Consider the following 12,567-nt stretch of genomic DNA (forward strand, 5'->3'; position numbering starts at 1 on the left):
TTCAGAAGAGCCCCCCTCAGGTAGTCGCAGCACGGTCACAGCCCCTGCACCTCTCGTGATGAGTCCTTTTGAGGATATAGCATAGCGCCTCCACACACTGTTCTTTGACTTTAAAAGGGATGTTCTGGAGAAGGGAGTTTCCCGAGAATCCCCTCGTTCTGCAAATCATCACTAGGCTGTCTGCCCCCAGGCCTGGTTCACATGCCCGTTATCGAGTCCCCCAGGGTTGTTAGGCTGCAGTTCCTACCTCCAGTGCTCATTGGGGCAGCCCCGGGTGGGCCCTGAACTGTCATGTTGATTCTGCCGTCAGAGCAGCTTCGCTCGCCATTTACAGCCGTCAGTTGTCCTGGGTTTAACTCAATACCACTGTTTTGTTACTCTTCAAAATGCCTTTCTTCACCCCCAGTCGCCGTCGGGGGAGCTCACGAAGTAGGTGAATTTATCCCAATAGAGATCCGTTTTATAGTGTTTTGTCTCTAGGTTGGAGCGGTCATCTGGGAGAGGTGGAGATCAGGGGTCTGTGGTCACCAGCGGAAGAAGGCATTATTCTTGAAGTGCTTTGTGCCATCCATCAGGGGGAGACTAGGGCAGGTCCTGATGGGCAACACAACCACCAGGTGATACTGTAATAAGCAGTGCTGAGGGGCACTGTGCTTTTGGAGCTGGCTCCACCGACAAGGGTTTTACATGCTAGCCAATCGTCCAGCAGTACCTATAAACACCAGGGCAGATTGACTTAGCAGATGTCAGCAGACAGGTCATGGATAGCTTTTTCACCTTTGGGAGCCACCAAACATTTTCAACCAGTGAGGGATGGCCTGGACGGATCTTTTCGCCACACTATGTGGGACTAAACTGAGGTGGCATGGTATGCAAAATAATGATGGACTAGGATAGGGCCCGAGTAATGACCAATAGCTGAGATTAATTCAAGGATTCCATCCATTACTTTTATGTATACTTTGTTATAGAGACCATCAGATTGACCCCCTGCAGACAAAGCATAAATGTTTGCTTGTTTGTTTTGTCTTTGGCCCAGCAAGGCTTTGCGGTTGACACAGTTAAAGGCTATATGTCTACCCTCTCTGCCTTCTTCTGTTTGTCGGACCAGCCTAACTTCGATGAGGTTTTTAAAGGTTTAACTCACATATTTTCCACTAAGCCCTTTGTTATGCTTCAATGGGACTTTAAGTTTGTCCTCATATGTCTGATGTGCAGGTTGTTTGAGCCCATGCACAATTGTTCTCTATGGCTCCTCACCATTAAGACGATTTTTTTTATTGTCATTTGCTTCTACATGCTGAGTTAGTGAGCTGAAGACACAGTCAGTACAACCTCCGTAAACCATTTCCTCTTCCTTTCTGCCAAAGGTTATTTCACCCTTCCAGAAGGGATATCCCAACACCCTAAAGGCCTTTTTCTCTCCGCCACATCCTTCGAAAGAGGAGTAGAGAATCCACTGGCTTGACCTGAGAAGAGTTCTCAGTTTTTATATAGCATGCTTGATAGAGTACTATGCAGATGACCAGCTGACAAAAGAAATGGAAGATGGTGAAGAAGCAGACCGTGTCCAGGTGGATCGTCTTCTCACCCTCTGTGGGCCTATGGACTCACTCCACCCATGTCAAAGCTGCCTGAACAACATTAGTGAGTGGTGTTCCAGTCCTCGGGCATACATAAATACATATTCACTAAGCACTGCTGCCTTGACAGTCAACTCTTCATAATAAGCAATATTGTCTGCTCGGGTCTGCAGGACTTTTTGGATTGAGTCCATTTCACCTCTTAGGAAGTAATGTTTGAGTATCAATTCTAAAGGCAACGATTGTGCAGTTAGAATATCCATCAAAAGAGCATGTTACTTACCTTTGGTAATTCTCTTTCTGATGGATATTCTATCTAACTGCAGATTCCTCAATGCTCTCCCTCCTCCCTGTTCTGTGGCGTGAACTCCTGTGTCTATTAAGAAGATCCCAAGCTAGTTTCGGCATGCTGTCACTACAGATTTGTTATTATTGATCCACATTTGAGGGTGTGGAAACGTAAAAGACAAAACTGACGTAAGAGCACAGGGGTAGTGGATATAGCAGCTTCACAGTGTCATGAGACCATCGTGGACTACCGTGACACCACCTGCTGGGGTGCAGGAGCAATTGCTGTTGAAAAAAAGAATAATAATCCAGTCTGGCTCCTGCGATTATTACAGAGGTGACAGTCTGCAGTTAGAGTATCCACCAAAAAGAGCATTACCCAAGGTAAGTAAGTTGTTCATCTTGCAAAGTTCTTTTTTTATTACTGTTACCTCAGCCAGGCAAATCGGTGAATCGGTGTTTTGTGACCTTAACTAAAGACACAGTGGACTTACATTTGTGCATAGTATCACTGCCGTCTTTCTATGCAAATGATATGTTCCTCAAAGAGCTTCTCCTCCAGCTCTTGGGTGTACCCTGGCTTTGCTGGTCTAGATACAGTGTAATTACACCTTCCAGAAGTCAAATTCCTAAAGTGCTTAAGATTGCTAAGGTTAGAATCCACATTTCCTATCTATGACAATAGCACGCACATGCATCAAGGGTTTTTACATTCGCAAACGGTGCGAATCGCAAAATTCGGCCGTTTGCGAATGCAAATCCCTTTTTTGGGATGCATTAAGGTTATTGCTTTTTTCGCAATTTAAGAAATCGCAATTTATTTGAGATTTCTTAAATTGCGATTGCATTTAAGAAATCGCAATTTTGCGATTTCTTAAATGCAATGCATGATTTTTTTTAAATTGCGAAATCGCAAATAGGAAGTGGTAAATTACCATGAAGGTAACCTTCATGGTAATTTGCGAAAACTTTCAAAAGTGCACAGAAGTGCATTTTTGAAAGTTTCATTTTACACACACACATGCCCTTGGGGCATGTGTGTGTGAAAAATGTACTTTAAGGTACATTTCAGGGGTGCAGGGGCACCCTTGAAATTGCATTCTCATTTTGCGATTCCTTAATTGCGAATAGCAAAATGAGAATGCCTTCACATTCATTCCTATGGGCCTCTAGGCCCATAGGAATCAATGGAAAGGGATTCCTTAATTGCGATTCGCAAATTGTGAATCGCAATTAAGGAAAATTAAGAAATCGCCCAATAATTTGCGATTTCTTGATGCATAGCCGTTTGCGAATTCTTAATTGCGATTCCTTAATTTTCGCAATTAAGAATTCGCAAACGGGAACATTGATGCATGTGGCCGTAAGTGTTTTCTTTCTAATTCTAGGACTCCCCCTCATATATATAGAAATGTGACATGCCCTGGACTTGGAGAACCTGAAGATTTTTATTTTTTCAGTCTGTAAAAGTATGTTCATCCACACTGGGCTGGTTTTAAATGTGGGAAGGTCATGATGGTGTGTATAATCCGCTGTAAATGATCTCCCAGCACTTTGAAATTAGTTTGCTTTGAAATTAATCCTCTGCACACATACACACACACATATATATATAAAACAATATATCGGCAGTACTTTCAACAAGGTGAAGTTGAGGATATTACAGCACCTTAGAGGGATCAGAAACAAAGACTATTCATATCCGATTCCAAAACACTTTTGGGGGGAACACCAAGGTGAAACAAAATACCTGCAGTATTTGGGATTAAGCATAAAAACAAGAATGAGAAACGGGGCGACAGAGAACTACAATAGAGAAGAATGGAATTGAGACTCATTCTATCAATAGGAACTGAAATACCAATGGGACATAACATGGATGCAGAATTACATGTACATTTATAAACTGTAGTGATTTGTCTCTCCGGCCCCTCCATTGGAAGACTTGAAAACTCTGTGATATAACCAACTTTAGATCCATGTAGATTACACATTTTACATGTTTTTCAATGTTTCAATCATGTAAAATGCATTAAGTATTTGGACTTGATAAGTGAGCATATCTCTGCCCTTTAGTTAAATGTTAAATTGTCTTAAACCTCTTGCATTCCAGCACCTTATAGAATATTGAGTATTTGTTGCTGTATTGGGGACAATTAATTAAATACATCTTAGTCAATATGGACAAACATGAGGTTTTCAGTGTTTTAGAGAATTACTTTAAACCCGAAGAACACTAAGCAGCCCTTTATATATAGGTTGTAGTACCTTTTATAGATTTGCACAATAAAGCGGCTTTATGAACTTTAAGGGACTGTTGGTCCAGCATAAGAGCTCTTTTGGCATTGCATATCTATGCATGTCTATGCATTAGCAAGTTAAATGAACTAGCACTTTAAACCTAGCACTTTAGGACAAATTATCCGAAGATTTGTTCCAGTATGCATTTAGCATTTTATTTGAAAGAATATACTTTGCACACACTTGGCAACGATACATGTGAATGTGATTAGCTTGGCTAATTATCCTTATTGATTATTGAGTAAGCGTTCATTGCCAATGACTTTTTGATATATTTCTTCGGTTGAATGGAGTGACGTCAATGACGTACAAATGTATTTAGCACTCTAACTATCATACTATCATTGGGGGGTACATTGTTAGCTGGTGACATAGATATATATATATATATATATATATATATGTATATATATAAATATATATGTATATATGTGGCCCCTACATATGAAGGTACCCTTTTGCCTATGGATACAATTGCGAGTAGGATTTACCAATCATGATATATAGTCTTTGAAGAGAAGAGACCGATGCTGCTAGCACTAAGCATTTTTTAATGGGTTATATTTATTCTGACTCACTAATACTGCTATTACGATCTGGGTTCTTTATTTAAACCATAATTATTAACCTATTGGTTGCTATTTGGAAACCCAATATTGACATGTTGTTTATCAGAGTTTAGTGCATTAAATTTATATGCAGGTTCTCATTGCTTCCATTCTCACTATGTATGCTGCTTCTTGTATTTGCAATCAGTTTATTTATTTACTATAACTTTCTTTCACAGTCACTGTGCACTAAAATGGTTAATTCCTTGCACTTTATGCATATGACAGACCTATGAAATTTAAGTACTTTACCAATAAGATGTTAATTATGCATTATATTTGTCTGAAATTCTGCCTTTATGTAACAAATCTACTCGAGCAGAATGTGAACAAAATATACTTTACAAAATGAAGTGTAATGCTTGGTGAATTACATTAAAAAGAAAAAAAACGAGTGAGGATTGGTATGGTAATAGTGGTTGACACTGTAAAAGGACTATGGTCCTGAGGGTTGTATAAGGACGAGCCAAATGCTGGTTGACTGTATCCTGTTTGCACTGGTGAAAAATATAATATATAAAAAAGAAGCCCTGTAGTGCGTACTATACTGCAGTAAACCTATGCTGAGAAGTAGATATGGTGAAACATTTTTCAACTTTCAACTATGTAATCATCTCTCAAAGAGTGAGTGCAGCAAAGACTGATCACTGGAATCTTGTTTTTCTTTTCCTTTGCTTCTCTGTAGCCTCTCTATGCTCTGTTGGCGACAGCCAAGTGGCTGCTGAGCAACTTTGTCATGTAAGTACCCTATCTAAAATGTCATCATACGCAAGGGGAGGAGGCGGGATAGTCATCTATTGAACTTTTAGCATTGAATTTGTGGGATTGTAGCCATTTTTTGTGTTAACTCATTGATACGGTATACCACTGCGAGGCTCACTTTATCTTCCTAGGTTTCCTAATTTCCTAATTTATGTTCTTGCTGCAATCATGTGTATTCTTTGCAAATGGCCTTCCTGTAAAGTGTTCTCTCCTCCCTTTCTCCTTATAACATTTTTACACACTTTTGAATGTTTTTTTATGCATCTCCATATTGATTCTTTACAAAATGTTTTTTAAACTAATTATGCTATGGTCCAAGGGAACATTTGCACAGGTTTTTCAATACCCTCTTTGTAAGAGGCATCCTGTGTCTTAGCACAATGATACCTACCTGCTAAAGTCCTTATATGGGTTTCTAACTCAAGTCTTCCTATGTATATTGAACGTGTTTTCCTCTTACATTTTGACACACTTTTTTCGGGTTTTCATGACTTCCTGTAGATTCTTGGCACACATTTTCTTGTAAGTTATTTACACACGTTGGCCTGCGATATCTGAACATACGTCTTCCATATTCCAGTGATGTGTTTTCACAAGTCTTCCTCTACACTTTTTAACGTGTTTTCCTACTGGATTCTTTCACAGGGTTTCCTTTATGTTCGGTTTTATAATTTCCCCCTACACATTTATGGTATGTCTTCTTGTGGATTGTTTGCATACGTCACCCTATTAAGCTTGATACATACAATACTGTCAGGTTGCTGCACACTGTGCCTTGTTTCGCAACAAGACATCCTTACCACCAAATCCGCTCCAACATTGACGGGCGTTCAGGAATAGAGAGGGGTTTGTTATGGATTGCGAGTACCACAGAGCACTGGTGCAAAAGTGGAGTTCAGACTTGGGCTTCTACTTTGAAGCAGAACTATGATTTCCAAAAAGCGGGAAAAACTTTACCAGATATGACGATAAATCCACTAGGCGTTACTGTAACTCTCTTCCTGTTAGGTCAGTTCCTGCTTCACGTATTTACAAGTTAGTGCTTGAAAAGGTATGATGTGCCAGAACGCATCTTGCTCCCTATTTGTTTGTCGTTCTCAGCGTCCATCTGTTGTTCAATTTGGTCCTTGATTTTTTCTGCACCAGTTTGGTTTTTGTTGAGAATTAGCTTTATTATTTCTGTTATTTTCTGATTGGCGTTGTATTACCTTGTTATAATCCTTTTCTCAAGCAGTTGGAATTTCGTGTGGATCTTCTTTCCTTGGATATGTGGTTCTTCCTGGCTTATTTCTCCTTCCTGATGTCTGGAGGAGTTTGGTGTCTTGCTGTTTTAACCTACGCTATCAACATCTCCAATCAAGAGTCACGGGATTGGCACAGATGTTTTCTTCCGCATGTGGGTTTTAACTCACGAGTAATGAACCTCTAAAGACGCCGCCTGCCGCATTTCCACATATACTATTCTTTGCGTGGTGCCTTCATTGCTACTGGGTAGAGAAGTCCGTTCCTCAGTCAATCTAGAAGGGTTCTGGACATCTTTACTCACATCTTGCTAAGGCTTGGAAGCTTGCTCTGGTTTTTAACACATTATGTTATGGATTAATTTCAGAATATTACTTCAGTTTAGTTTAGGAAATGTATAAACCATCCAAATGTTAACAGACATCACCATGGTGATAGAAACATAAGAAAGCAACCAGACCAGAAAAAGCTCTATTTCAAAAGAACCCAATCTTTGCCTGTCTGTAGGTGTCTCGCAACCATCAGCTTCTCTGGGAGACATGGACAGTGACTACCAAACTTAAGCTTCCTGTAGGGCAAATGATGTCTCCGCCCCAGCTCACTTTACGATAATGGAGCAGGGGTGTGGCCAAGACCTCGAAGGAGTAAGACGTGCTCCGCAAGAGCTCCGTCCTCCAGAGGTCGCCAGGGGCCTTTTTTGAGTCTTCAGAGGTGCTGGGGTGCGCTCGGTGCCCCCCTTCCAGTGCATCTTTGCCCCGGTAAGTCCCAGTTGGGGTGCCGGGGACTTTGCCGCAGCGAGTCTCCCGGAACAGAGGGGATGATCTGCAGCGGCACTCCCGCCCGCCATCTTGTCCTCGCCGGTTGCAGTGGCCTACATCCTGCGTGAGTCTTTGGCCCTATGGCGGGGCTGGATGCCAAGGTGTGGGGTGTTGCTGGGGTGACTCAAATGCCCCGGTGCCCCCGTGCCTGACTGCGTGCCTCCATGGGAACCCTTGCAGCACTGAGTGCACCTGGCAGTGGCCTCTCGAGACAAACCACGGGAGCCCTGGAACTGTGCGCGTGCCGCGGAGGCCAGTGATCGTCGGCCCGGGTGTGTGGCCTTGAGGTGAGGTGGCTGGTGGGACTAAGTGGTACGGTAGAGCCCGGGTGAGGAGGTGAAGCCCCCGGGGACAAGTGACTCTGGCCCAATGCCACGCGCGGTGCTCGCATGCCCCTGAGCCATGAGACCTATCGCTATTAGGCGTCCCCTGTCACCTCTCTCCCCCTGGATTGTGTGGGCCTCACTGGGGGAGACGAGGCGACTACACGCGGAGGGGTTTGCTGAACCTGGGACCCTGCAAATCATGTGAACTCTTGCCTGCACCCGTAACATTGAGGGGCCCGGTCCTACACGCAGACTGCTTCCCGGTGGGTGCCTGGGTCCTTGCGGCGGGGAGCGTTGCCCCTGGCCTCCTGGGTCAGAGCACATCGACCGGGGGAGAGGAGACGTGAGCGCGTTGCCCCACTGTTGCCCAGCATGCCCTTGGGCCCTGATGAACACTGTGCCGACCTCTCTCTGCTGTCTCTCTTGCTCCCCCCGCGACTGAGTGGGCTTTGTGGGGGGGGAGCCCTTGTCCTGATGCATACAAGGCTGCGGTAACATTGGGGCCTTGCTTGATCTTTGAACTTCAGCCTGAACCCAGCTTTTCGAAAGGCTCGGACCTCCACACCAGCTGTCTCCATGTCATAGACCTTGGGCCTGCAGCATGGACTGGTGTTTGCTCTAGCTACACCAGACCGGTTTGCCTGATCTTGACTCTCTAAAACGGTCTTGCTCTGCTCTTCTCTGCTCCTCCCTGAAACACTAGTTGGCTTGGTGGAGGCGAAACCAGACAATTGCTCGACCGGAGCTGTGTTGACTTTGGGGCCTTGTTGGAAGCCGGCACTCCTGCCTGAGCCCGGAGTACCGAAGGGCTCGAGCCTACATACTGGCCACATCCCAAGGATCACTCTGGGACCTATAGCGAGGGAGACCACCTCCTCAGTTCTGGATTGTTCGCCTTCATCACCCCACTCCGGACCCACCGGCAGAGGGGTACCCCGTCTGGGGCAGTGGAGTCTCAGTGGTGGTCCTTGCCGGGGGCTTCTGGGCGTTGGTTGTCCTCTCTGCCAATATCATGCCCCGCGGCAAAATGGGGAAAGCCACTGTACAGTCAGCGCTGGCCAACGGGGCAGGAGGCTGCTGAAACTGGCCCTATCACTCAGGCCTTCATGCCCAATTTCCTGCAGGAGATAAAGACAGAAATTAGCTCTCTCAAAATGGAGGTTAAAACCTGCCTCAAGGACATCCGACTAGACATAGCCGAAATCGGAACAAGAGTGGACTATCTCTAACGCACCCTCGACACAAGAACGGAGGACCAGGAGAAGCTCTGGCGCCGCGTGATGGTGCTTGAGGAGCACACTCCAAATTAAGCAGGAGGACTTGCAAAATAGAAGCCGCCGGAACAACCTCCGCATCCGGGGAGTTCCGCGGGGAGTGGAGGGTCAGGACATCCTGACCTATGTTGCAGATCTCCTCCAGGCGGTCTGGGGGGACGATGACACCTCTCCTCCAACACTGGACAGAGCGTACCGAGTCCCGCCCCTGCATGGGAGGGCTAATCTGGTCCCTGGCATCCTGACGCGGGTACACTTCTTTACGGAGAAGGAGGTGATCCTCCGGGCTTCTCGGGCCTCTGAGGAACTGATGCATGAGGGCCACTGCATCCAAATCTTCCAGGACCTCTCGCCGCTCGCTCTGCGCCTCCACATGGACTTCAAGTCAGTGACCGTCAAACTGAAGGAGTCCAACATAAGTACTAATTGGGCCATCCCTTTGCCCTGATCTTCCAATGGGAGTGAAAGCGCAGATCTCTGAGTTCCTTCGCGGAGGCCTGTCTGCTGCTCCGCCTCTCGCCTGCCCCTTGGCCCTCCGCCCCTTCCTCTGCTGGCTCTGAGTCCCGGACCCCCTGCACCCAGAGTGGGCAACTGTTCAGCCTCCTCACAGCAGATCCTATAAAGCCAGCACAATGGCACTCCAAGCCAAACAGGACATTATCCACCATTTGAAGTCTGTAGAAGCCGCGCAGCCTTCAGAGGGAAGGAGATTGGCATCAGGCCCTCCTAACCGTCTGGCTCGGGCTCTGGAGCTGGGGGCCCTTGATGGGATGTGGTCCCCTTGAGGTTGGAGTGAACTGCCTCTTCCCTCTGCCGGCACAGCTTCCTGCCTACCTCATGAGTGTTTAAACCTGCTGGGGCTTACCTGGCGACGTGGCCTCTTCTGATGTTTTGTTTCTTGACAACTCACCATGGACAAGTTCGTGCAACATGATATTTGGCCAGCTGTCATCCCCCTGGGCGTCCGTTCCTATTGGACCTCTTCCTGAGACATGAGAACTTCTGCTCCCTTGACTTGTGCTGTGCTGCTTGGGCATGGCCCACAGTGCATTCAGGGGCTCTGGATGTACTCCTGGGGGGGTCCCCGGGTCTCCCAGATACCAGTGTAGTGGGTCGGCCATTGGAGGGCCGACAGTGGGTGCTCTCTCATACCTACTGGCCCACCCCGCCATTCCCCTAGTCCCAATGGGGAGTGACTTCTTCAGGGCCGCCCTGGTTTGCACCACTGGGCCACTCCTGGAGTGGAAGGGTGTTCTTTGGCCCAGTTGGCCTTTCTACTGTTTGGCACAATCCTGATCCAAGCCAACAATGACAACCTGAATGCTTTTGACTCACTCTTCCCCACGCTACGTCTTGGCCTCACTCACCTATCCCAGTCTCACGCAAAAGCAACCCTATCCTCGAGCCATACATACTGGGAAAACCATCTAATCAATCTATGCACTCAATCCCAACCCTCCAACCTACTGCCCCCAGCCCCACCATCCCCTTCTACTCCCCCCCTAACCCGCAAAAATCATCCCTTCTAGACACACCCAACACAAGGCTCACGCAAGATAATAAACTACAGCCCTTCTCCAGTGTCCCTCTCTCCCATTACCCCAAACTAGCAACCAATGAAACCGACACGCAGATAACAGCCCCAAACTCCCCTTCTGCACTAAACCCAGTGAACTCGCCGCACAATCTCCGAACCACAATCTCCCCCAGCGATTTCCCCCACAAACCACACATATACTAGAAGCACAGGGAGCTGCAACCACACCGATATGGTATCATTCCCAAACACAAATAACCTGGCTCTGGTCACAACAAGATCAAACTCCCCCACCCCTCCCTCCATGAATACAACACAAAGATTGGCTCGACTAGAATACCAGCTAGAAATAGTTATACAGGGTATTAACAAAATCTTATCCAACCGCAACACCTCCACCACCCAATGCCCACCCCCCACACTCACTAGCACTCCTAATAAACACAGATACCACCACAAAACTCAACGACTCAGATGGAAGACAACCCCCCTTAGTAACCAGCCAGATAGACCCCAAGAGGACGAGCGCTGTAATGTCCATGCAAGAGGCATGGGATCTCGCTGAATCCTATAAAGCAGCTCCAATGGTCGCCCCCAGCTCTGTGATCCCAGTAATCACTGGATTTGGTAGAGAACTCACCGCTACAAAAACAGTGAGACCTCAGTACACCTCACTGTGCAGGTCACTCGAGCCGTGCTTGACAAGGAGGGACGTTTTTTAAAACTCACACTTCTTCTACATGGTAAGCCACTCACGATGCTTAACATTTATGCACCTAACCACTCACACGCCGCCTACCTTCGGAACTTGCTTAAGAACTTGCTCTCCCGGGAGCCTGACCCTATTATCCTCGGGGTGATTTTAACTTAGTATGGGATCCCAGCCTAGACCGCACTACCTCCTCTTTTCAGGGAACCGGAGCTATGTCTGCAGCACTCAAGGGCGGTTTTGAAGCCTTGGGTCTCATGGACGCGTGGGGCTACAAGGAGCCTGAGGCACAGGATTACACTTTCTACTCCCATGTCCACCAATCGTATTCCCGCATCAATTATTTTTTTCTGTCTCATTCGCTCTTCGGAGTCTGCAGCGTTTTCAGACATCTTGATTTCCAACCATGCTCATTTAGAAATTACTTTGACTGGTATGGGCAGGCACTCCTGCTCCGTTCCTAGGTGGCGCCTTCCCCATCACGCCCTTCGGGACCCAGTCGATGTGGCTGAAATTTGCCAGTCGTTAAAAACTTACTTCGCCACTAACGACCTCTCGGACACTCACGCCCATGTTTTATGGGACGCCTTCAGGACCACAATCCGTGGCGTTATCACTTCCATTTCCATTGCCCGCATGTGGGAGTCCAGCTTGGTGGAAAATAAACTTGCTCGAGACATCAAATCGCTGGAAAGGTAGGGCCATAGAGCACCCTCTAAGCAGACACAGAAACAGCTCGCCTTGCTTCGGGGCCAACTTAAAGCTCTCCGAGTTAACAAGGGAGAACACTCCCTCTTAGTCCTAAAACAAAAATTCTATGGTGGGAGTAATAAGGTGGGTTCCATGCTGGTGCGTCGCATTCGTCTCCAGGTGCCCTGTAGCCACATCTCCAAAATTGCACTACCGGGGGCAGGGGGATGAGGGTATTCTACCTCGGAGCAAGCCAAACAGAGGAATTCAGCAAGTTCTTTTGCGCTCTCTATGACTGGGGTGACACCTGTGTGGACCAGATAGACCCCTTCCTGGCCTCTTGCCCTTGGACACCACTCAACCCCTTTTTAAACAGCAATTGGAAGAGCCTACCATGGCTGAGGAGCTCCAAAATGCACTGAAAAGCTT

General features: G+C 46.6%; 1 protein-coding gene across 1 annotated transcript in view; it reads left to right on the plus strand.

Annotated features, from left to right (window-relative positions):
- CACNA2D4 (calcium voltage-gated channel auxiliary subunit alpha2delta 4) overlaps window positions 1-12,567 on the plus strand; it is a 924,019-nt gene that overhangs the window by 853,696 nt on the left and 57,756 nt on the right. The window contains exon 32 of the mRNA XM_078673672.1: window positions 5,466-5,518. Within this exon, the coding sequence (XP_078529798.1) occupies window positions 5,466-5,518 (53 nt within the window). The remainder of the gene's footprint in view (window positions 1-5,465; window positions 5,519-12,567) is intronic.

This window comes from Lissotriton helveticus, chromosome 1_1 (assembly GCF_964261635.1).
Source record: "Lissotriton helveticus chromosome 1_1, aLisHel1.1, whole genome shotgun sequence".
In the NCBI taxonomy this organism is placed as follows: domain Eukaryota; kingdom Metazoa; phylum Chordata; class Amphibia; order Caudata; family Salamandridae; genus Lissotriton; species Lissotriton helveticus.